Source organism: Drosophila busckii, unplaced genomic scaffold, assembly GCF_011750605.1.
Source record: "Drosophila busckii strain San Diego stock center, stock number 13000-0081.31 unplaced genomic scaffold, ASM1175060v1 chrUn_01, whole genome shotgun sequence".
NCBI classification, from domain to species: Eukaryota; Metazoa; Arthropoda; class Insecta; order Diptera; family Drosophilidae; genus Drosophila; species Drosophila busckii.
In genome coordinates this window covers 922671-950332 of record NW_022872717.1, presented here as the reverse complement: position 1 = coordinate 950332, position 27662 = coordinate 922671, and the positions used below count along the sequence as shown (strand labels likewise).

Sequence of the window (27662 nt, the reverse complement as noted above, 5' to 3'; positions counted from 1 at the left end):
TTATCAATTATTTATTAATTTAATCTTATGCCTAAGATGTTAGATCAATAGATATTATTCTACTAGAAGAACTGAAAGGTTGAACAACTGAGAGGTTATCGAATGTAATAGTGCTATCAGATTGCATGATATCCTTATTTTCTGTAATCGCTGAGTGAGCGCACCAGTCTGTAACGGATATCATATTCTTTGGCAAGTTACAATTCTCTTGATTAAAGGACTGACTATTAGTTGAATGAGAAAACGTGTTCGTTGTTTTTAATGGTTTATTATGGTTATTTACTTTTGACTCACTGAATCTATTAAGCACTGAATTTGTTTTATAATTGGAAAATATGTATACTGATTGCTGCAGAGGTTTGAGAGAATTATCATCTGTTAGCTGTGAATAGCTGGATAAGTGGTCATTTTGAACTGAATAATTTGATCGCACTTTCGAGACAGTATTTGATTTTGATAAAGAAATACATGAAATTACTTCAGAATTACCTTTTTTTGGAGACGAAACTATTTGATCATCGTCATCTGATGAACACAAATCAATTGTGTCAACAACAACCTCTGATGATGGCGAAATTCTCCATTGAGAATTCAATGAAGTATCGCGAGTTAATCTTATATTTAGTTTTGAATTGGATACAGAGTATTGCTCACCTACACTGTCAGATAATTTTTTAAGCCTCACTGAAATTGGACGGCACTGTTTTATTAGAGGCGAATTTAAAAACAAAAAGTTTTGAGTTGTGTCCCTTCTTTGCGAAAATTGGCGACGTGGAAAAGCATATATATGTTGGCTTGCTTCATGAGATTTTTTATATGTGCAATGAACGTTTTGACCAAACTTTTTTTCAAAGGGTTTACATTTATAATTAGCCTTTAATATTAGGGGTGTATAGCAAAATCGGTCTATACGATCTTGTCTTTCAGAAATGTATTCTAATGTTATTGGCTGCTTTAATGATATCACTAATTTTTTTCCAGCTGGAGACGATATTGGGATGAAAGAGCATCTATTAAGGGAAGGAGCAGCACGATTCCTTCGTGCTGAAAAACGTCTGTTTCTCTTTGAAGTCTCCATTATTATTTCATCCTTGTTTAAATGAGCTCTTGGCATATGATGTAACAAATTATGATCAGACTCTTTTGTCTGTAGACAGAAGTTTAAAAGAAATGCATTACGCAATTCCGAGTTTTCGCTCTTCGAATCATATTTGCTATCTGGTTCAGGAGAATCGCATAATATTACATCTTCCTCTATGTTACATATTTTTTCGTGTTCCTGAAATAAATAAATTAACAAAAATAATATTATTTCACAGCTTTTAGTATATTATTTACATATTTAAACACATCGGGAAAATTATCCGAATGAGCTACTTTTACAACATTATATTTTACGTATTGTGCAGATTGTTAAAAGCTAGCAATTTTATTTACTTGAAATTTGGTTCTCTTTCAGTTATTTCTATAGGATTTGTTTTTAATTATTATTGAAATTATAGTCGTACTGCAGCGAACACAAGCTCGCTCACAGAATTACATTCACCAGCAGCTTAATCGTCACTGCCCGTTTTTACTGCAGCTTCAACAGCTTTATTAGCAAGCGACCACTGCATGGTAGGGTCGAAAATTCGAGAGTAGGATTATTACAAAAATATGTTTCTTGCTTATACAGATAGACAGTCATTGTTTAGTCGACTTGTTTCTATGATTTAATCTTATTAAAATTTAGTTTTAGTACTTAAATTATGGGTTTTAAATATGATAACGTTTTTTTCGGCCAAATAGAAAAATAGGTTGTGTGGTAATGACATACCGGTTTTGCATTAAAATTTCACACTTTGCATGTGAAGTTAATAGGTAATAGGCATTATAGTTTGTTTACATCAGTTGTCAGTTAAAAATGACAATCGAGCGAAATGGAGTTCTTAAACGATGAAATTCGAGCAATTTTGAAATCTTATTTCACGCAACGAAAAACTGCTGCTGAATCTTGTCGACAGATTATTTTCTTCTTTTTTTTAGGAGAGGCATATAAATATTACCATCGAAATGGCAGCAAATAAACGAATAATTTTTAAATCTCAGCTAATATTTTAAAAATATTATTTAATGTAAAATGAACGATTTTTCGTAGTAAGTTCAATTATTTTAAGTCTGTAAGTAACCAATTAACAATTTTAAAATTGGAACGAAATTATTTAAGAGACAAAGCATTGTAAATAAAAAAAAATGTCCGACTATGCGAAGATTACAATTTACGTTAAAAAAAAACCTTAAAAAATCTTTCTGACAAAATGCTGCCGTAATAATGGTAACTGGTAACTGACTTTATCCACATATCTATGAAAGCTTACAGATAGAGCTAACAACCATAAATAATTTGGAAATTTTACTTGGGGAAAGGGGGGATTATATAAAAAATATAAAATAAAAGAGATTTGGCTGGGGTATAAGAGCACTTACATACAAAATTTGGTTACTCAGCTCTTATAGTTGCTGTTCATACATTTAGATGGACGGACATGGCTATATCGACTCAGTGTGTGTTGCTGATCAAGAATATATATATTTTATGGGGTCTGCCACAACTCCAGAAAATAATTATTTAATTCTCTTTATTGACAGTAGTTATACATTAAGTAGTTATATAAAATTAAGTAACTGATTACAAAATTATTACCTTGATATTTATGAGAAATGGAGACTGTCACAATGTCACAGTGTGTCCAGACATTAACAATAATAACAAGTGGACAAATTAAAGTTGGGCGCCACCAACTTTTAGATACACTTTGTACACACCAGGGCATCGCAGCAAACACACGCATGCACTCATGAACACATACACAAAACAGCTAACGCGTCACAGCTCGTTTTCGCTGTACGTCAGCAGTACGCCGCCGTCTCCCCCTCGCAGCGACGTTTCGTATGGCGCCGTCAGAACGTGAACCCGCTGTCAATATGAAAATTGAATTGTAAAAATTCCTTAAGTTATTAATCGAATCGTGCTGAAAATTTCGGTCGAAAACATGACTGGACAATGTTGTGATTTATTTCAGATTTTTTAAGTTTTTGTACCTTATATATCTTTTTTCGATTTGCGGCCCGGGGAGGGATAAAAATAAAAGCGGCGTAGTGTCTGAGACTTTTATAGACGAACCTACCATTACCAAATTGGTTGCTCTAGCTCTTATAGTTGCTGAGAAACACGCACTCTTACAGACGGACGGACGGACATACGCACATGGCTATATCGACTCAGTTCATCTTGCTGATCAAGAATATATATACTTTGGGGGGTCTGCCACGCATTTTTTACAAAAATGTCAAAGTGTATAAAAAAAGTCCCGCTTGAATGAGCATGAAAAGCTTGCTAAAGCTAAACATTGCTATACACTTACGACATTTTTGTAAAAAACATTATTAATATGATCAGGTTTGTATATACTACTATTGTAATGCATTTTAAAAAATCTGTCGATGCCAAAAAAGCCTTTCCGATGATAACTTTGAAAACAAGAAGACAAAGTTCGCAATCGTCGTCGCATGCAGACGTGTTATTATAGAACTCCGGATAAAAAAAAAAAATATAAACCCCACAAGTTTAGAGTGCAGTGAGAGTGTATAACTAGTAACTGTATAACTGTAAAACGCGAAAAGACGCTAAGTGCGATGAATCGGACTAAATTTTAAATTTATTGATTATTAACTAATTGTAAAATAAAAATAATAATTTTAAATAAATAAAATATCATAAAAAAACTAAAAAGATGAATCATAACGACATCGTAAGCAAAACAAGCGCTTGAGCAAGACGAACGCCGGCTCTCGCTTCAGCGAAACAACGCGTACTTCTCTTTCGTGGCCGAGCCAACTCAAAATACTGCTGATGCAGTACTTTTCGAACGGTCAATTACCCCTGACCTAAAATTCGACCACTTGCACATAACAAATGATCGAGCTCGTTCTTGCTCTCCAGCTCTACCGTCTCAGAGCACCGAGTGCATTGAGCAACATCGAAAACGCAAAAGCTGGCATGCAATGGGTCGAGCGACTTGCTCTCACCTACGGTGACTAGCACAACAGTTCTCTCAACTACCGCAACGCAACTCACAACGACCGCAACGGTATCTGTGCCACCGCTCAGCCCATCGTTGCAACCACTCGCTCCCTATGTGTCAACAACATCGGCGGCAAAAGCCCGTTTGAATCAAAAAAAAAAATCAAAAAAAAAAAAAAATCAATCAAAACCAAAAGCAACCAAAACCAACTCCTTGACCAACAACACAAGCGATGCCCCGCTCGTGCAGACTGGAATGGATCGCTACATTCAAATTAAACGGAAGCTAAGCCCTAATGCCAAGAGCGAAAATGACCCGCAGTATAAAGCAGCTTCAAGCGAAAAACTTAACTCCACCAATTAAATTCTAGCAGACAACTCAGATGATCAGCAGCCCGAAGAAGGCGTTAAAAAGAAGCCAAAGGCACCTCCGATATATATACGGGAGAAAAGTTCCAATGCCCTGGTGAGCAATTATAGAGCTCATTGACAAGACAACTTCCACATAATTTCCCTTGTACGGGGTAATATTCGTGAAACAGAAGTTCAAACGAAGTCAGAAGAAAGCTTTTGAATATTATGCATCTAAACGGCACTAAAATGAATTTTTACACGTTTCAATTAAAAAGCAGTAAGGCTTACAAGTGGTCTTAAAAGGCATAGAATCAGATGTAACACCTGCCAGAAATAACTCAGGCTCTACATGAAAGGCTTTAACGCCAAAACAGTCTTCAACATCTTAAACAAAGATAAGAAGCCCCAACCGCTCTTCAAGGTTGAGCTGGAGCCAGACAACAATACTCTTAAAAAAAACGAAGTGCACCCTATATACAAACTTCAGTTTCTACTGCATCGCAGAATCACTATAGAAGAACCACATAAACGCAACGGCCCTGTACAATGTATGAATTGCCAAGAATATGGCCACACACGGTAATACTGCACACTCCGCCGCGTGTGCGTAGTTTGTGGGACAGCTTCACGACTCCGCACACTGCGTAGCAAGCAAAGACGACTCTAGTACCAAAGCAGCAACTGCGGTGGTAATCACACAGATAACTACAGAGGTTGCCCAATATATAAGGAGTTAAAAAGTCGAATCCACCAGCGAGTCACCACGCCGCGCTCCGCAAATGTACGGCTTACACCATCTAAATCACATCCAGACGTCTTCTTCTCGTCGGCAACCAAATCTTCGCTTGACTCCGGATCCTCAATAAGGAAAAGTGTGACATTTGCAGGCGCTTTAAAATCAGGATTTGAGAGAGCCCACTACGCCAAATACATTGCACCCAAAATCACCTAACCTGAGATAAATATGGCAAACCATTACCAGCCTGTGGAACACCAACAAATAACCTTGAGGCACTGTCTCTATTTTTTTGCCTGCAACAAAGCATTAATGGAGTTCATTGTCCTTCATGCGGACACTATGCAAGATTTAATGCGTATTCAGAATCTCTTGATACAAATGTTAGTATCACACCAGTCTAAATAATCAATGTCTCCTCCACGTATATCCACGTGGAATGCTGGCGTGGAATGGCGTTTCGCAGCATAAACTTGAGTTATCTCAATTCCTGCTCGACAAACTTATTGAAGTCATGCTATTGTCAGAAACATCTGACCAACAATTAACTTTAATTTAAAGGCTACATTTCTATGCAAACAAAACCATCCCGATGGCAAGGCAACGGTGGGACTGGTATCTGATCAGGAACCGTATCAAAGCATACCGTTAAAGGAGGCTCGCAGAAAAATATTACAGGCCCCAACAACAATAAGAATAAAATTGGATATGGTAAACAACTTACTCTAGCCGCAGTATATTGCCCCCTCCTCGTTTCACCATAACTGAAAGAGGAGTTCATGCAGTTCTTCGACTCACTAGGGGACCATTTCATATAGCAGCAGAAGACTACAATGCAAAGCACAAACTGGGGATCTCGCCTTGTGACTCCAAAAAGAAAGCAGCTCTATAATGCAATTATAAAAGCCAGCAACAAACTCGACCACGTTTCCCCCGGGTAGACCAACATACTGGCCAACAGACCCAAATAAACTGCCTGACTTAATAGACTTCGCAATTACCAAAAATATACCTCGAAACTTGATCAGTGCCGAAAGTCTCTCAGATCTCTCATCTGATCACTCACCCGTCCTAATTAATTTACTCAGTCATCCAGTAATTGATGATCAACCGCTTAGATTGACTTCACACAAAACCAAATGGATCTGCTATAGGAAATATATAAGCTCACACATTACGCTAAATCCTGTACTCAACGTTAAAGATGATATCGACAGCCTTATCAAAACACTAGAGTCCAATTTGTCACCGCAGCCGCATTGCAAACTCCTCCAAAACGGCCACAAGTGCCTTACATCAAAAGAGACAAGATCAGAAATCGAGCAACTCGTTCTAAGAAAAGCGACGTCTTAGACGAGAATGGCAGTCTCACAGGTCGCCATACCCACGTCAAAGGCTTAAAGACGCCACCCGCAAGCTTACCAAAGCGTTAAAACAACAAGTAGCAAATAGTCAACATCGCTACATCCAGCAACTATCATCCTCTTCTACGAAAAACTCACTGTGGAAAGCTCATCCAACTCTATGCCCAACAACAGAAACTGTGATGCCTATAAGAAACCAACTAGGTCGCCATATGCACGTCAAAGGTTAATAGACGCCTTCCGCAAGCTTACCAGGACACCTTGAAAATGTGTTTCAGCCAAATCCTGCCACAAATGCATTTACATTACCAACATTTACAAGTGACTCTCAGCTTCAACAAAGAGCCAATGGAATTGCGCCCAAACGAAAATCGCACACATCATCAAAAATCAGTTGAACCCGAAAAAATCACCTGGCTTCGACCAAATAACGCCGAGAATGATTATTGAGCTCCCATATTGTGCAGTTTGCACCCTCGCGCAACCAATGCCTCACCAAGCTTGGTTACTTCCCAGAGAGATGGAAAAAGTCAATAATAATAATATACCAAAGCCAGGCAAAGATCACACAAATCCATCGTCATACAGACCCCATAAGCCTGACTATAAGCCTAATTCAAAACTCTTTGAAAAATGCCTGCTGACTCGGATAAATCCATATCTAAGAAGCCATAACAAAATTCCATCACACAATTTGGGTTCGTGAAAACACGGCACTATCGAGCAGGTTCCATCGCATAACATCTGAAATAAGAAGTGCATTCGAACACCGAGAATATTGCACTTGCAATATTCTTAGATGTATCCCAAGCATTCGATAGAGTCTGGCTAGTAGGACTAACGCATAAGATCAGAACAACGCTTCCTATTACTACACACAAATTATTAGAGTCGTATCTATATGACAGGAAAATTGCAGTGAGATGCAATTCTGCTATGTCTGACGACTATGTGATCAGAGCTGGAGTCCCACAAGGCAGCATACTTGGACCAACACTATATGTCCTTTACACAGCAGATATTCCAACAAGTAGATGACTAACAACATCCACCTTTGCTGACGATACAAAAAAAGCAAACATGTTACGTTTACCCTAAACAGGCAAAATTGTCCACCGCTCACAATAAACAATTCCGCACTTCCACAAGCAAACGAAGTGACGTATCTTGGAGTACACCTCGACAGAAGACCTCACATGTCGTATGCACATCGAAGCCAAGAGAACGCAACTAAAATTAAAAGCCAATAGTCTCCACTGTCTTAGCAACGCTCGGCTCTCAGCCTTGAATATAAGGTCCTGCTTTACAATTCCGTACTTAAACCCATCTGGACCTATGGCTCCCAACTATGGGGGAACGCTAGCAATTGCAACATTGATATTGTCCAGAGAGTCCAGTCAAAAATCCTTAGAACTATCAACGGGGCACCGTGGTACGTTCGAAAAGAAAACATACAGAAAGACCTAAATATTCAACCAGGCAGAGATGAAATAGCTAAATACAAAGAAAAATACTACAGCAAGCTTTCTTCGCATCCTAATCCCCTCACGCGAGGGCTACCAAGGCTGTGCAGCCGCTCCCGTCTGCGTTAACGACCTACCAACCAGCGATAGAATCTAGGAACGTGCAATCCTAAAACAGTTTAGAGAAACTGTTAGATAATGTTTAGTTATAAGATTTGTATACTTATTGTTAGTCTCAATTTAAGAGAAGATTCAATAAAAACAGCAGTTCAAAAAAAAAAAAAAACTTTGAAAACTTACTTTAAGTCAATGTAAATAGTCTTAATTATATACCAAAAAGATGATCATAAATGGTGTAACTAATTTCCAATTAGTAGATCACTTATAGAAAGCCCCAAACCTACCTCCTTACGTTTCTTGAGACTATCTATACCAGGGGCGTCCAAACGCTTGCTTTGGGAAGAGCAAATCACCAATACACTAATTCGAAAACACTAACACAAGTAAAGATGCCGTTAACTCAATTTTATTTCATACACTGAAAAGAAATGAGGCATCACTTACTTGTCCAAAGTTTGCGCAAGTGCAAGCTGTTTTCATTTTTTTTAAGTACACGCATTTCGTCAAAGCAACAACAAAGTTCGCAACAAAATTTTCGACACAACATCAAACACATTTAAGTGTTGTTGCCACGCTCGCGCAGTCGAGACAAACAACAACAAAACACATGAAAGTGTTGTCGCTTTGCATTGGCTTATGGAAGGAGCGCGTTTGCTCATCCTATACTGAAGAGCAATTACAATTCACCCATACACACAAATAAATACACAAATACATAAACACAACATATTTTTTTTTCTTCAAGTTGCTACACTGAAAAAAAATTTTAAAAGAAAAATTTGTCTCGGCAATTTTGCTTAAGCCTTTACAAGCCTTTTGCGTGGGTAAACCCAAAAGGCTCGAAAATGAATGTGAAGAAACACAAAAAAAAGGTCATGCAATTTTTTGCTTGCCTAATATGCGCGACTCTTTCGCTACCTGCTGTTGCGTCGGCGCGGCTGCCAGAGCAGACAAAGCACAAAACAAAGACAAAAACAAAGCACAGTGCATCACAGTTATTCACAGAACAAACAAAAGTCAACGACAAAACAACAAAACACTAGCGCATGCAATTACCCGCAAGCTGGGTTCGAGCCCAACAACAACAACAATGGACAAGCCGCCCGACTTAAATAAATTGTTTAAAAATATGAAACAAAGCAAACAATTGTTGGTGAATTAATTGTTGAAATCACCAAGAAAAGCAACAACAAATATGAAAACGTATCACCCTTTCTTATAAAAAAAGCAATTGATTACGCATGCATAGGCGAAGTTGAAACTTGCAAAAAAACAAGTGCAGGCCCACTTCTTTTAAAAACAAAAAATAGTGACAGAGCACCAAACCCTAAACCAATCTAAAGGAGTTATATATTGCAACGAGTTACGCAACATAGAGACGGAAATAATACTTAACGAACTAAAACAACAAAACGTTACCGAAGTTCGAAAAATACTAAAGAAACAAGATAACGCAATGGTAGAAACCGGCCTTATAATAACATTCGCTTCACATAATTTACCAGAATCATTGAATATCGGCTACGAAAAGATCAGAGTCCGACCATATATTCCAATGCCTCTAAGGTGCAAAAAATGCTTACGCTTTGGCCACCCAACACCAGCGTGCAAGAGCATCGAAACATGCAAAAATTGTTCGGAAGCAAAGCACACAAGCGAAGGGGAGCTGTGCAAAAATATAAAAATATGCCTAAATTGCAAAAATAATCCGGAAATAGATTACGAGCACAGCCCACTCGAAGTCTCGCAATTGATCCCACCATTCCTAACAAACACGCCGCAAATTCACGGGCCAATATGGTAAAACGACAAGAAAAAAGTCGACCACATAAACACTAGCATATAAACAGCACTGGGGTGGCTACGAAGATAATACTATCAACGATACAATCAACAATTTAAACACCACATCAGGCCAAAGCAACCACAAACTGTACATCCACTCAATCACGCAAAACCCCTACTGCAATTCCAACTGCACATGCAATGCATCTCTACAGGAGCCACATAAGACCAAGCACGGTTACACTCTCTCTCTCAGCCAAATACAAGAAAATCGACATGCTAACACAACAGCGACAGTCGAGAAAAAACAACAAATCAAAGACCGAGAACAAGTGGCTTAATACGCTTCGCGAGCGCCAACAACATTTTAATACACACTTTGACAGGGAGCCTATATCGCAACGAAAAACACACGACAATGCACTCAACTAACATCATAGACCATCACATTAACAGCCTAACGCGTCTTGTCAGCTCGTCAAAAGGTATTGAGCGCTCATGCAGCGAGCGCGCGCCGCTGCGAATCGCACATGGGGGCCGAGCACGCTACGCCTTTGTATGGCGCGTCAGCACGTGCACCCCGCGTTGCGTCAATATATTCGAACAAAAATTGGCAATCGTAAAATATTCCTAAGCTTATTATCGAATCGTTCTAAACTTGCATAATCGCGAAGTCGAAGAGACATGATATGCAATATTATATTGTAAAGGTATAGGGATCTCTCAGAATTTTTAAAAATTTTATAGCTATGCCTAAATATAGTTCCTTGCTTCCTCGATTTGCTGGGGAGGGGGGAGGCAATAAAAAAAAAAAATATAAAGGTAGTGTCCTGGATATAGGAGCACCTAGTGCTTTGAATTTTACATACTAAATTTGTCTGCTCTAGCTCTTACTAAGTTAGCTGAGAAAAACGCACTACAATACAGACGGAAAACGGAAGACAAGCCTAGCTATCGACTCTGAGCGCGACAGAACTGATCCCAGACAAAGGAAATATAACGGTTTATAGCTTCCTATGGGGTCGTGCGCCCACTACCTTCTCCTGTATACATGACATCCAATGAGATGAGCAACTTCCATAATACCCTTTCGACATGTTTACAAAAATGTCAAAGTCGCCAGCAGCCCAAATTGTAAGCAAACAAGCACATAACATCTACACGCGGGAAACAATGAGAAACTGGACGGTTAGTAAACACAAACATTCTTTCATAACGTTGAGGTAGCACGTCAGTTCCCATAAAACGATAGTCCGTGAAAAGAAGCCCCGTCGAATAGAAATACAGAACTTAAAGATACTCTTACACAAGCCCTATACATCAGTCAAAGGCGAAACTACACATCGGCTGCCAAACCTCCCGTTGGCTCGTACAACCACCAAAATAACGGAGGCCATAAACATCAGCTGCATAAACCGGATAGTTTCATTTCTAGACACACACTCTATTGATCTCATGCTGTGTATAATGAAAAAATGCAGCCTCAGCCCATTTCTTGGTTCGGCGACGACGAGACCCATGTATACACAACATTAGATTCTCACTGTCCTAAATACACAACAGTTCATACTCCATATTACAAAATGGAATCACTGAACTCGGAGAAAGGAAAAAGCTGCAGTGGAAATGATGAGAGCGTCCAACAAGTGGACAAGCTGCGTACACCTTTTTTTCTATTATGTCATATATCCCGTCCTGCCTTTTAAACCTATACTCTCACATGAGACCGAACAAAAATATTATCAACGAAACACACGAATCATAACAATAAAAACAAGATGTCATGATCTCGGGAGAAACATCTCGTGTAATTTTTACCTATTTGTCTACTTTTCTCGATCCTCTTTTCATCCTTTTCCCTACCTGTCCCACGAATTGTATTTTATGAGCAAAGATATTGTACAGGAGACACTCACAATAAAAATAAAAATAAAATAATAAGTGGATAATAATTCAAGGCACTACGCGACGCCACCTATGGTCCATTTCTCCTTCGACTATCCGCACATATAACGGTCTCTTAACTCAATTTATTGCCCTGTAAAGGTAATCGAGAGAAAGATTCGTCTTCAAAGGAATCACTTACTAATTTTAAAGGCCGAAATCATTGAAAGAGAGCCTGGAAAAGCAACTAAACAAACGAATATCACGACACTAAACCCCATAATATAAAAAACTACAGGAAAAAAAAAAAAAAAAAAACGTAAAAAAAAAAACGCAACAAAAGCGGTACGACATATTAAGAAACTACAAAAGGCACAACCGGGCGTGGACCAGGCCGATTTAAGCCAGTCGCGCGCCACCAAACACGTTAAAGAACCTGACGAGCGTGATTGAACAAGCCCTGTGTATTGGTCGCGAGCGCCAAGCCCACACGCAGTACCAGCCTTTGCACTTCACAAACACATACACACAAAACAGCTAACGCGTCACAGCTCGTTTTCGCTGAAGCGTCAGCAGCGACGCCGCCGGCATGCGTCCGCAGCGACGTTTTATGGCGCGTCAGCACGTGCATCCCGCTGTCTATATTGAAAATTAAATAAGAATAATTCCTATGTTATTTATCATGATCGTTTTGAATTTCACATCCGGTCAAGAAACATGACTAGGCATGCGGGGGAGGGAGGAAATAAAAAAAAATAAAAAAAAGAAAGTCCTGGGTTAAGGAGCACCTACATACCAAATATGTTGTTGCTCTAGCATCTGATAGTTGAACGAGGACTACACGCAGCCTCATTACAGAACGACAGAGCACGCACGGGGCTGAAGAACCAGCACGACAGACGGGACGATGGCAGTAGATATCAGACTCACGATCGTCAAGACTAGAATACAAGAACAATATCCAATATTACTTCTAGAAGGTCTGCCACGCCGTTCCTCCCTGTACATACATCCTTGAAGCAACTTGGCATAATACCAATTTTTCCATTTTTTACAAAAATGTCAAAGTGTATAAAAAAGCAAGAAGCCACAAACTCTTTCACCTCTAAAATCCAGCCCTCACCCCCTCATCCCAAATATGGGCCAACATAAGACGCTTCCTACTAGACATATACACGCCTTATAAAACCCATCAAATAGACAAACAACCACAAACAATCACGAAATAGCCAATATTCTCGCCCAACACTGGTCGAACCTATCAAGCGACTCCAACTTCACACAAGAATTTCTAAATATAAAATTAACAACAACAACTACACCCCCTACCCTGCCGCACAAGAAATAGAAAAAAACATAACAAGCCTTGAAATAAGCTCCGCCTTACAAACACTAAAAGGCTCAGCTCCAGGTATAAACAGAATATCATATCAAATGAGCAAAAATTGCTCCAAAACAACGAAAAATAGAATAACCAACTTATTTAATCAAATCTTCCACAACTTTATACCACAATTCTACAAAACAGCCTAATTATACCAATACTAAAACCTAACACTGACAAAACACAAGCCACCTCCTACAGATCAATCTCATTAAACTGCTGCCTAGCAAAAACTCTAGACAAAATAATAGCCAAAAGACTCTGGTGGCTAGTCACACAAAACAGCCTACTAAATCCAAACCAATTCGGTTTTAAGAAAGGCAAATCGACTACAGACAGTCTACTTTACGTAGACCATCTGATAACGAAATCGCGCAAGCACTCCTCACTCATCACTCTTGATTTCTCAAGAGCCTTTGATCGAGTAGGTGTGCACACCATAATAGACCAACTTCCAAGAGTGGAAAACTGGCCCAAAAATAATTAACTACGTAAATAACTTCATGATAAATAGGAAAATAATCGTCCGAGTCGGTCCGCAAACATCAAATACACTCCCCCTAGCCAACGGAATTCCTCAAGGATCGCCCATATCAGTAATTCTTTTTCTAATAACATTTAAATAACTCTCTAACATCATATCACTACATAAAAACATAACCTTTAATGCATACGCCGATGACTTCTTCATCATTATCAACTGCAACAAAAACACAAACTACAACTTAGACTTTCTATTCCAAGAAATAAACCATTGGGGCTCCTACTCAGGAGCATCACTATCCCCAACATAAAGGCCAACACCTGCACATATGCCACAAACACAATTGCACCTTCACCATAAACCGCAATAACATCCAAATCCCCGAAGTAAACTCCTTAAAAATACTAGGCATAACAGTCAACAATAAATACAAATGGAACACTCACATACGAGCCCAAACCACTATTAATTCGTACGGTAACGATATTTTGGAGTGTGCCATTTTCAATGACTTCTAATTTTTAATAGTGGAAATTTTATATGCAAGTATATATATCATAAAAAAGGTTATTTTATTATCTTCATTTTGGTATATAACAATATATACGTTTTATATAAATAAACCTGATTTAAGTCTATTTGAATAAAACTACTTTTTTTGGAATTAATAATGGTCAAATAATTTCAAGCACAAAAAAAGTAGTTTTATTCAAATAGACTTAAATCAGGTTTATTTATATAAAACGTATATATTGTTATATACCAAAATGAAGATAATAAAATAACCTTTTTTATGATATATATACTTGCATATAAAATTTCAACTATTAAAAATTAGAAGTCATTGAAAATGGCACACTCCAAAATATCGTTACCGTACGAATTAATAGTGGTTTGGGCTCGTAAACTCTCTCATCTCATCCCTCTACTCAAAATTAAATATAATCAAATACTTTGCATGCCACAAAATTAAATGCAATACACTGACACTGCTAAATATAACAAAAGCAATCTTCAGCGCAAAAATATAATACGCTATTCCTATTACGGACACTCACCAATAAGCACACTAAATAAACTAAAAACCCCCTATAATTCGCGCGTATTCCCCCAGACCTTGCTCTAGGGGGGGAAAGGCTACGGATTCCACACCTATAACAACCCTATCATGACCTCGCCCTCCCTTCCCAATAGAATCTAAGCCGCGCCATCTGCAAACAGCCCAAACTAGCCAAATAACTTAATAAACTCAAAAGGGACACACCCTATATACAAAGTACATCAAGAATATAATAGCGGGAAAAAATACAACACATCCATAATACACAATAACTTAAAAACACATGCACAAAAAAATCCCAGTTCGTACCAATATCAACCACAAAAGACTCTTTTAAAGACAATACTACCAGGCGTTATGGGTCCGTTTATAAACCATCCAATGTCTTATAGACACTTACTGATTGGGGGTCCACGAACCACATAATGAATACCCACAACCAGCGCGGCCTGGAAACATACCAAAACTACTAAACACATTAAAGTAAAATCTAAGAAATATAAATTATATACACAGATCGGTCAAAATTTAAACGACACTAATATCCTACACAATTAACACCAAAACACATTCTAAAATATCATGATATCCCTACCACCATACTCTTCAGCATTCATGCTCTGAAACCAAAGCATATTAGAAGCATTGACAATACTGCAACAATAACCTTAACGGCAAATCAACAATCTACTTCTCCCAGATCTCCTACTCACAGCCATGACCTCGCCAATACCCGACAACTCCAAATCAATCAAACAACTCTCCCTTACCACCAACCAACCCCTCCAGGGATCCACATTAAACGTTATATCCCCAAATATAAAACTAATATGATACCCTATGAATCGGTCAGGGTGCGGCAGGGATACCCAAACGGAACGAACCCTTGCGCGACCAAGCAGCCAAGATCGGGGGGGCCCACTAAACCCTCACCCTTACATATACACTCCCAAATATACAAATACCTTATTAATATGACTTCCACTACTTAATTTCTTACTAAAACATACATTTAACAAAACAATACAAAGGAAAAAATTGTATACTGAAACACAATAGGCTAAACCAAATACCAAGAAAACATATAAAATCCAAACAACACTTATAAAACCCCATAAAAAACTAATCTAACACCAAATCAAAATCTTAACAGGCTCGAACAAATTAAAATAATTAATCTACGCCTCGGACACACCAAACTCACCCATCAACATTACCTAATCCGTAAATTCTAGCAATCCGGTCCTCCGCCCCTCGCACTGTATTGTATGTAACAATCTTTAATAATATTATTTACATTTTCTTAGAACACCTCTTAGAACTCATCACCCAGCAACAAGCAGTATTAAAACAAAACATTATTCAAAATCACCAAATCACTAGGACCTACCGCCACCCAGACCAAAGTAGCATTAGAAAGTGGATATAAATCAACAGATATGTTAAATACGCAAATAGAACTAGAATAGGCTTAACAAAAAATATAAGCACACCAACCGAATTAAACCAAAGAAAAGTATTAACGTCGCATCCGAATAGCATAATCACGTCCCGCTGCTATCGTGCTTACAGCACCATAAGTTGATTCTAAGTTTTCGTTTAAACTCACCCATCTCACTTTCACCAAACTCATTGGAAATCATACTCTCTATTTAGTGTTTGATCCTGGTCGACTTCAGCTCTCTCTCTTCTTGCTCTCTTCTACTTTTCTGTGGTTTGGCGAGCTTTGCCATAGTATCCTTAGGTTAGGTGCATAAACTCCATAGTAACAAATAGGATAGAACTGTATTATGGAATAGTAAAAGGCGATTATGACATCTGTTTTGCTTGCGCGCGTATTTACCCACACCCATGATTTGTGAAGTGCCACCCCTGCCGTTCTCTGGTCTGCTTTGACAATGCCGCGAGCCGTATATGTATATGCGATTGCTGTGGCCCGCTATAGCAAGAAGCAATTACAAAAAAAACAAAATGGCGAAGAGCAATGGCTTGGGCACCTCTGCTATACTGATTAAATTCAGCTGGCGTTGATGACATGTCATTACGCGTAGTTCTGGGCATTTCGCGCAGCTGTGGCATTGACAGATATTGCATGGCAGCTATATTCACTAATAACGTAGGTTATTGTAAAGTATACTGTCCTAGCTGTGCAATGTTAATTATGTCAAAAAACCTTACCTTACCTTTTTTAAGTTACATTTTATCATCAAAGTAAATTGAGTCTACAATTCCCAACGTGCGATACCTTACCCATTTAACCTGTCGTTTGTTTATCAAAATTTCCGGATTCTTATTTTATTAAACAAACCATAAAATAATATATTATTAATTTTACTTACCAAAATAGCTTCTTTGGAATATAATTCAGCATCACAGTTGTCACATAAATAAATATCAAATGGTGGTGGCTCAACCATCATGTATTGCGTATCATCATCCTGTATATCCGTTTTGCTTTTATGTAGCAACAAGCATTTTCTGCTTTTTTGTGAGCGGTCGTAAGACTATTATAAATAAATTACACAATTTGTCATAAGTTTTAGTGTTAAGTAAGAAGACAATTAAAAATAGCTATGAATGTAAACAATCAGTCTTGTTAAGCCTTGAAAATTTTTTTTAGATTTTTTAACGATAGCAGTACAAATTTATCAACTCCAAAAATTCCTTGTTTTATTATCTAATTTTCAATCGATACCTGGATTGTAAGGTTGGGTTTTTGGTTTTATCTTGAGACTATGTAAGTGATTTACAAGTAGATGAAGTAAATTAAGGAGGTTGTTCTCTCGTAGTGCTTAGTGGGAGCTGTATACTTTGACTATGATATGCACAACACATACTCGCGCTACTGCGTCACAGCACGTTTTTGCTTTAGAGTCAGCAACGACACGCGTTAGCGAATACACCGCTGTCAATAAGAAACATTTAAATGTCAATATTCAGAAGTTATTTATCCGATCGCAAATTTTAGAATTGCGGCACCGTTCGATAAGGCTTGTGTGGAGTAAAATAAAACGGGCAAGGCTATATCTGAATATACACTGGGCAGTATGTATATTTTGTTATACAAATTTTCCCATGTATTTCCAAATTATTTACATAATATTCAATGGCCCCCCCTACGGGGACTAGCACTAACTACGCAACAGCAACTACAACAACGACCACAACGGTATCGGCCGCCCGATCAAGCCCATCGTAGGCAACACTCGCGCCCTTTGTGTCATCGACGGCAAGAAAAGCCCCCTATGAATCAACAATCAAAACAAAAGCAGCCAAAACCAATTCTATGACCGCTGCGTCGCCGGAGCAACAAATAAGCAAACAACGTAAGTGCTCGTCCGCTTGTGCAGACTAGAATGGATCGTTACATTTAAATTAAACGAAAGTTAAGCCCAATTCTAGCCAAACATAACGAATAGATTTGAAAGTGCTATCGCTAAATCAGTCTGCAATATCTTTAATAAGGATAGGAAGCCTTAACCACTCATTAGAATAGAACACGAACCAGACAACAATTATCTGAAAAAATTAATTGTACCCTATCTACAAACTTCAGTTCGTCGTAGAATCACTGTAAAAGAACCACATAAACGCAACGTCCCTTAACAATGTATGAATTGTCATGAATATGTCCACACACGGTCATACTCCACACTCCGCCCGGTGTGCGTAGTTTGTGGACAGCTTCACGACTCCGCACACTGCCCAGCAAGCAAAGACGATTGTAGTACTAAAAGGTCCAGCAATTGTGGTGGTAATCACATTGCTAACTACAGAGGTTGCCCAATATATAAGGAGTTCAAAAGTCGAATCCACCAGCGAGTAACTTCGACGCGCTCCGCAAACGTACGGCTTATCTTAATCACAAACTTTTTTCGATAACAGACAGATCGTGGCTTATCTACGATCCTCAACAAGGCCATATTTGACATTTGCGAGCGCTTTAAATCAGGATTGTGGAGCTCCTGCTTCAAATACACCTCAAAGCACCTTACTCAGATATGAAAACGACAAACCATTATTAGTCTATAGAGCAGCAACAAAACAGCCTTGAAGGAATGTTCTTAGTCTACAGGAAAGTCATATGGAGTTTGTCTTTCATGTGGACAACTATGCAAGATTTAATGCGTTTTTAAAAACCTTTTGATACAAATGTTGGGACCAATCCAAATAATGAATGGTTTTCCTATATATATCTAAGTGGAATACTACTACTACTTCCACAACAGAAGTTTGAGCTCGACAACAAATCGACGTTCTGCTGATGTCAGAAACACCTTTGACAAACAAATATAACTTAAATTTAAACCATCCCGATGGTAAAGTACACGGTGGGACTGGTATCCTTCCTAGAACCAGTTTTAAGCACCACCTTTACAATGAGCTTGAAGAAAATTATTTACAACCAACAACAATAAGAATAAAATTGGATATTAGTAGTCAACTTACTATAGCGCAGTATATTGCGCCCCTTCGACTCACTAGGAAATCATTTCATAGCGGCAGGAGACTACAGTGCCAGGCACATACACTGGGGATCTCGCCTCGTGACTGCAAATGGGAACCACCTTTATAATGCAATAAAAAAACAGCAACAAGCCCGACCACGTTCTCTCCGGCAGACCAACCTACTGGCCAACAGACCCACACAAAGTGCCCGATTTAATTGACTTTGCAATTACCAAAAATATATCCAGAAACTTAATCAAGTTAGCGCCGAAAGTCTTTTGGATCTCTCATCGGACCACCCACCAGCCCTAATTAATATACTCCGCCATCCAGTATATAAATCAAAATCGATCGGTTATAGGATATACAATATATAAGTTCACACATTGGCTAAATGCTTTACCCCACTTTGAAGATGACATCGAAAACTTTGTCAACACACTACAGTCCGCTTTTTCCACCGCAGCTTGCATTTCAATTTCTCAAACTGCGCCTTACACTCAAAAGAAATCAGCAAAGCAGCTCGTTCTCAAAATGAGATGAGAATGGCAATTTCATATATGCACGACGACGGTTAAAAGATATCTCCCGCAAATTCACCAAAGCGTAAAGCAAATACCTAACGTCGATACATACAGCATCTATCATTTTCTTCTACAAAGCATTTATTGTGGAAAGCGCATCTAACTATATGAACAACAACAGAAGCCGTGTGATAAGACAGAGACAGTCTTAATTTAAAAGACGTTTCAATAAAAATAGCGAAGTTAAAACATAAATTTTTTTTTCGAAATAATATAAGGTTTAGAGTTTTGGGCAACATGTCTGGTATTAGTGGTATTGCTATTAAGATAAGTTAATACTCACCATGTTCTCATTTCGGAATGTAACCAAAAGTTTGTTATTTCTTCTGTCATAGAGAGATGTTGTTGAATTGTAGTTGTTAATAAATCTTAGGCTTGCATGTTCGTATGCAGCTAGATCATTGCAAAACCTCAACAGGAAAAGACTTCTATGAAATTGATAACAAATAACCACAATCTCTTTCATTTTCTCCACCCAATTCTATAAAAAAAATTTAAAATATGATAGTAAAATGAAAAGGAACAGAATTAAAATGCTTACCCCAATAAAATGTTTTGGCTTTCTCAAAGGTATTCCAAAGGGCGCATTTTCAGGCCACCATTCAGGTTCACTACAGTCTATTTTTTTGGGTAAGTTTATGTGTCCTAAAGAACACTGAACCATAAAAGGTATAAAATTTTCAAGCTGTGATTCAGTGATTTTTTCTAAAGACGTTGGATATCCATTTGCAAACAGGAGAGGTAGGTTAGATATCATGTTTTGCTGCGATTTGTCAGATTCTTCCATAATTCTTAAAATAAATAAAACAAATTGGAAGTTTTATGTTCTTATTCACTTAATATAATAAAAAATTTGAAAAAGAATCCAAATTTTAAGTATGCAGTTCGCCATGTGTCAGTTCCAGAAACATACCACAAACAAACGATTGTTGAGCATGTTTCAATCAAAAAAATTATTTCATGTCTCATGGAGTACATATCTAATTTTATAAGGGGTGACAGAATTTCAAACCAATTTCAAATATTCTGCAAATTAATACGAGATTATATAAAATATTTAAAATTAAATTTAAAAAGTATTTACAATTATGTTTTTGTTTTTAAATTTGATAAACTTATAGATTGGGAGTGTTAAACAGACCCTAACATTTGTTGCAAGGATTAGGGAAAACCCAATCAATTCTGGGTTAGTGTTAATTATTAATAGCTACAAAAGTTAAAATAAATCTTTTAGTAATACAATCAGAGGCCTCTGTGTTGATAACAGAAGTAAAGTTTGTTGTAATCAGCACAGAGTACTCGTAGAGGTTCCATGCAGTGAATAATTAGTTGTACAAACATGTCAAACATGTGTTAAAGGAACAAAATTTAACTAACCCTTTAACTAATTTAATCATAAACATGACGCCTAACATAATTTAGCGGTTAGCTAACGATGGGCAACGATTAAAAGTAGTCGATTAGTATAAGATGGTAGATCTCGCAAAAGCAAATAATACAAATTTTTTTTGGACATATTATTATTATTCTGGTGGTTCGAGTATTGTGGAGACCAAACACAAAAGCCAAATTCCAGAATCGGACGAACAAGAGATATATAAAGTAATTTAGTTGTGGGTCATCAAACTCTTTAGCCCATCTTTTGATAAAGCCGAGAACTTGAATTGCCTTAATGACAGAGAAACATTCTTGTCAAACTTTAGCTTACTGTAAAGGAGAATTCCTAAGTCAATTCTTCTGCTAATCTATTGATAGGTAAGTGATCAATGTGGTAGTTGACTATGTGAGGCGAGTGTCTATGGAAGGACATTACTTTACATTTAGAACAGCTAAGTTTTAATAAGTTGTATTTACACCAATTGACAAAGCGGTCAAGATCTGGCAGCATTAAATTAGTACCTGACATGTCTCTAAACTATAGGCATAGCTTCACGAGATCAGCATACATTAGAACGTTTGAATTCACAGTGACTGAGGGCAGATCATTGATAAATAGATTAACAAGTGGACAAATTAACGTTGGGCGCCACCAACTTTTGGATACACTTTGACTATGGCAGCGCAGCAAACACACGCATGCATTCATAAACACATGCACTCAACACAGCAGACGCGTCACAGCTAGTCGCTGTAGCGTCAGCAGCGACGCTGCCACTGTGTCGGCCGCGACGCATGTATGGCGCGTCAGCACGTGGACCCCGCTGTATATATTGAAAAAAGAAATATAAATAATTTCTTTATTATTTATCCGATCCTTCTGAAATTCGCAATCGGTCGAAAACATGACTAAGCAATTTTGTGATTTATTTTAGATTTTTAAAGATTTTTTACTGCCTTATATCGTTTTTTTCGATTTGCTGGTGAGGGCGGGGGAGGGGGGGGCGGGAATTAAATAAATAAAATAAAATGCTGAGAAACACGCACTCATACAGACGTGGCTATATCAACTCAGCTCGTCGAGCTGACAGAATATATATACTTTGTGGGGTCTGTCATGCCTCCTTCTCCTGTTACATACATTTGCACGACTTCATGATACCCTATTAAATATAAAACAAAAAATGTCAAAGTGTATAAAAAGCAACGGTCCAAGCGTGACTACCCTGAGGAACTCCAGACGTCACAGACACTTGGAAACCGCTGATTTGAAAGCTACCTTTTGAATTCTGTTAGGTAATTAGAGACCCACTTCAAAAAATTCTGTGGAATTCAATTCTGAAATCTCTCAGAGAAAATCTGAACAACTCTTTTCCTTCAGCATACTGAACAACTCCTTTTTGAGCACGCCACCGCCAAAACATTGTTCAAAATTCAAAAACACAACAACTACCTCAGCGAAATAATAGTTGGTACAAGCATTTTTTAAAGTTTGTTTTCAGTGTAGCGAAGTATAGGTAAATATTTGTAACGATGTAAATATTTTGGTAAATACTCTGGCATGTTAAGGAAGTGATATTGTATTAAAAAATTATATTAAATATTCGCGGTTACTTGTCGACAGTAACTTTTTCTTGGAGCGAAATAATTATTGGTACAAAATCAAAAAACTATGCCAATTGACATAATACTTCAGTTTTCTATATGCAAATGTGAGTATTTTATGGTTACCAATTATTCAACACTAATTATTTGTCAAAATTATTTCTAATAAACGCTTCAAATCGTCGTAATGGGAAAAGGTGTAAAATTGTCGCTTTCTATGCAGAAAGTTATATAGCATTTGCGGAATGAAGGCATAACCATTCGTGAAATTGCTGAAATTACGGAAGTAAGCAAAACTACGGCTCAAAAATTCTTAAAAAATCCTGAGGCATACAAAAAAACTGTAAAAAGAGGACGCCCGTCTACGTTGTCTGAGCGTTCAATACGTCAGATTAAGCATTTAGCTGTTAATACGCAGACTAGTTCGAGAGATATTAAAGCTAAACCATCTCTAAACATCACTCACCGTCGTATTCAACAAATTTTAACTGCAGATAATAACATTAAATATACAAAAATGGTGCACAAACCTATGCTTCTGCCCAGGCACAAACAAGCTCGTATGGCATTTGCTCGTTTGGACCACCGAATGGGAAAATGTTGTGTTTAGTGACGAAAAAAAAGTTTAACTTAGATGGTCCTGATGGCAAGATGATGTATTGGCGACATTTACGTCATGAGCGCAAGTCCTGCTTTGCTCGGAATTTCGGAAGTGGGTCACTTATGATATGGGCTGCCTTTGGGCACCATGGAAGGTCACCCATATGCTTCGTGTCATCTCGAATGAACTCTGACATGTATATAAGTCCTATGGACGAAGTTTTAATAGAGTTTGGAGATCGATTTTGGGAAGATAATGCAGCTATCCACGTTTCCAAAAAGTCAAAACAGTTTTTTTGAAGATCGGAAAATTGAGCTTTTGGGGTGGCCGGCATGTAGTCCCGACTTAAACCCAATTGAAAATGTTTGGGGACTACTCTCAAGCAAAGTCTACAACAATGGTCGCCAATTCGAAAATTTAGCTGGGCTCAAAAAGGCTATTATTGAAGAATGGGCTAAAATTGAAATAACACCCTAGAAAAGTTAGTTCGCTCAATGTCTGACCGCTTGACCGAAGTTATTACGAAACACGGAGGCAATACGCATTATTAAGTATGATTTTTATACACTTTGACATTTTTGTAAAAAATGGAAAAGTGGGTATTATGAAGTTGCTTCAAATGTATGTAACAGGAGAAGGAGGCGTGGCAGACCCTATAAATATATATATTTCTGATCAGCTCGACGGCTTGAGTCGATATTAGCCATGTCTGCTCTCCCTATATGCGTTTCTCTAGCAACTATATTATGCTAGAGCAACCAAATTTGGTATGTAGGTGCTCCTATATCCAGGACACTACGCTTTTTATTTTATTTTTTTTTTATTTCCTCCCTCCTCCGCCCGCAATCGAAAATAACGAGTATATAAGGCAGTTTACAAAAAATCCTTAAAAAATCTAAAATAGAAATCACAAAATTGCCTAGTCGTTTTGACCGATTGCTTAAAAATTTTTGCAGGAACGCATCGCGAGGTAAAAAAAACTAGGAATTATTGACATTTCAATTTTCAATATAGACAGCGGGGTGCACTTTGCTGACGCGCCATACAAACGTCGCTGCCGACGCAGCCGCGGGGTCGCTGCTGACACTACAGCGAAAACGAGCTGAGACCCGTTAGCTGTTTTGTGTCTATGTGTTTGTGAGTGCATGCGTGTGTTTGTACTGCGATGCCCTAGTCAAAGTGTATTTAAAGTGGTGGCGCCCAACTTTAACCTGTCCACTTGGTTTTTTATCATTTTTGACCTTTACATTATTTAAAAGAGCTTTTAATTTCAGTGTACCAATAATTATATCCTTTGGGGCAACTTTATGTTTTATTTTTTTCATAGAATGATTTTTAGTTTTAACTAACTATAATAGTAATAAATTTTTAAAAAATTTATAGTTTATGAAATTGGATTTTATTTGATAAAGCATTCTTGCACCAATAATTATTTCGCTGAGGTATATGGGTATCATAATTGTTTGCCACTCATTTAATTTCGGTCCCTGGGATTTGCATTTAAGTAATTTTGTTTGAATTTGTTATATACATCTTGGTGTCCAAAAGTAATTGGATAAAACTATTGATATATACAAAATTTGTCTTTACCCTTAATATTTTTTTTTTCTAAATTTTTTTTGGTATCAAAAAATCATTTCATCCCAAAAATCATTAAAATCTTAGTAAGATTTTTGAAAAAAATTCTTTCCAATTACTATTAAAAATTGTTTTTGAAAAGTGATTTTGAAGATCTTTTATCTTTTCAAATGGTAAGTACATTTATCTTTAGTTTTATCCAATTACTTTTGGTCACCATTGTATGTAGTATGTGTGATATTTTTGATAAGCCACGCAATATAATAATCAGAGCTCCGAAAATATGCTCAACCAAAATTTCACAAGCTGTCTGCTCACTGAAATAACAGGAAAATATTGTACAGACTCGCTCACTCTCTGAACAGAACACTTCTAAACTTGTTTCTCTCGTGTTTTCTGTATTATACTGATCTGTGAGAGAACACACGAAGCGCTCTCGCGACAACAGTTTGAATGGGATATTTTTGCTCGGCGCTCATAAACTGAGCCTCGGCAACTGATCAAAACGATTTTCGTTCAAGCACAAAGTGTCTTTTTTGTTGTGCTTCATTAGTGCTTTGTGTTGTGCTTTATTTCATGGATAGGCAAAAGCGCTTGAAAGGGTGATATAGATAGAAATGGTCACTTGCTGGGACGTTAATACGTAGGAATATACATATCAGAGAACGGCATGAAATGTATGTGAAAAATGTATGAGAAAAAACGCAAAATAAGGGCTGTCTGTACTGGCACCCGCGCTGACGCGACAGCGGGTAGCGAAAATTATATAATTTTTTATACTAATGCAAGCGCGCAACACACATACATGCGCAAAAGACACTCTCACCGATTTAAAGTGTCTCGAGTGAGCGCGTACATATAGAGAGCGACAAGAAACTCTCACTGATTGAGCAAAGAGCACGCTGAGTAAAAACAGGGTTGAAGTGTCTTTTTGATCCCGTTTTCAATTGTGTCTGCGAGCAACAGTTCTTTTTGGGACTTTTTGCAAATAGGGACCACTTCTTGCGAGCTCTGATAATAATACATGTGCATTTGCATGTATGTATGTAAAAATAATACTACAAAAAACTAAACGATTTACGCCCACTTTTTGTAACGATTACTAGGTTCAAAATGGAACACAAAAGATTTAACGGAATTCTGACTGATACCGCATTCATCCCAAACGGATATAAAACTTCAAAAATATTAAAGCTTTATTTAGAATCCATTAGGCACGCGTTGACACTGACGTACAACAACCGTTATATATCGATTCAGCAAAAACGTACATACATACATATGTATATAATAAGTGGGTACATAATAGGTGTTTGTTGTGATCACAAAGTCAAATCAGGTTGTGCCTAACTTTTCTGCGCATCACAGGATGTAATGTGTGTCGGTATTGAGTAATTTCGTACGCTTTAGGACAATCTAGAGAGTTTTATATTATTCGTCCGATGTATGTATGTACATACAACACGTACGTACATATATGTACATCCGTTTCTACATACATATATGTACATATGTATGTACATCCATATGCATATGTAAGTATATACATAACATACTTAAATATGCATTTACATTAGGGCGGATCAAAGAAATTTAAGAACCTTACAAAAAGTCAAGTTTTATTTATCATTATTTATTTTAGTATAGCAACCTGTTTCCAATGTATAGCACACAACAAATGTTCACTTGATTTTTCAGTTTAGCGAGACAGTGTTATGGAGCAGGCTTAAAAAAGCCAAAGAGAGAAAATTGTTTGCTTTGAATATACATAATTAAATTGTGTTTAGTCCTTGATCATGCCTTTGTTTTATTGATATTATTTCTTTCTTGAGTTTCTCGAGCATATCTTGAATATTGTAATGTAGTAGTGGGCATTCCAAGGAACTAGAGTAACCTACATGTACATATACATAATTTCAAAGCTTTGGACCTTGTAGTATGGAAGATGCTCTTTTATTAAAGTCGGAAAAACGAACTTGATTTGGATGACTTATCTATACATACAAAAATACATAAATTTTATTACCATCTTTTCCCTTTCCGGTGGCTAACACAAAATTTTAGACGCATAGTTTCTTGGTGAGATGCTCTTAGAATATTTTGCAGATTCCAAATTAGGTGAACGCTTCTTGAGCAAGAGAAGTGACCCGAACTATTGTATGTATTTATGAATCCATTTTTAAGAATATTTCTAATGTATATGCATGTATGTAGATACATACATAACGAATATAAATGTATTTACGTTAGGCGTGTGCGCTATGTGTATGTACACATATTCAAATGTACATTTACATTTGTACATACATGTTGTCTTTATTCTACATGTTAAATACATCGACTCAGATATGTAGGTATGTACGTTCATATTCATAGTCCATACTATGTACTACCTTCATATTATATTTATTTCGTTTAAAAACTTAAATATCTACATTTACATACGTAACATACTCAACATCAACTAACCATACATATATATACATAGGTGATAATCTTAATGTTCTTTACGTCCGTAATGTGCAGCAAAATGAATATTCACAGGGTTATAATCACAAAATACACATATTAAGCACTGGTTTATCTTAAATTTTTTCTTTTATTTAAGCACTGCACAAATCCAGGAATGATGGGAATAGTACATAATAGGTACGCAAGTCAAATAACACAAGGTATATTTTACAGGGTTACCATCTTTTTGTCGGATTTATCTATCGATACATAAGAGAACCAATATCTTTTATGCAACGCTTAAGTGTTGAATAAGAGGG

At 37.3% G+C, this 27662-nt stretch overlaps 1 protein-coding gene across 4 annotated transcripts; it reads right to left on the bottom strand.

The window, feature by feature from the left end:
• Positions 1-27536, bottom strand: LOC108607858. 4 transcript variants are annotated; one of them, XM_033294672.1, is made up of 5 exons: positions 27366-27536; positions 20272-20521; positions 20014-20211; positions 17037-17201; positions 1-1279 (listed from the first exon to the last, which is right to left on the bottom strand). In XM_033294672.1, exons 2-5 carry the CDS (start codon positions 20515-20517, stop codon positions 32-34), a joined length of 1857 nt encoding a protein of 618 aa, XP_033150563.1. In that variant the 5' UTR covers positions 20518-20521; positions 27366-27536; the 3' UTR covers positions 1-31. The 4 variants fall into 4 exon arrangements, with proteins under 4 accessions (XP_033150563.1, XP_033150562.1, XP_033150561.1 ...); XM_033294671.1 differs by lacking the exon at positions 27366-27536 and adding an exon at positions 26918-26990; XM_033294670.1 differs by having other exon boundaries at positions 2-1279; positions 27361-27536.
• Positions 27537-27662: the final 126 nt, after the last annotated feature.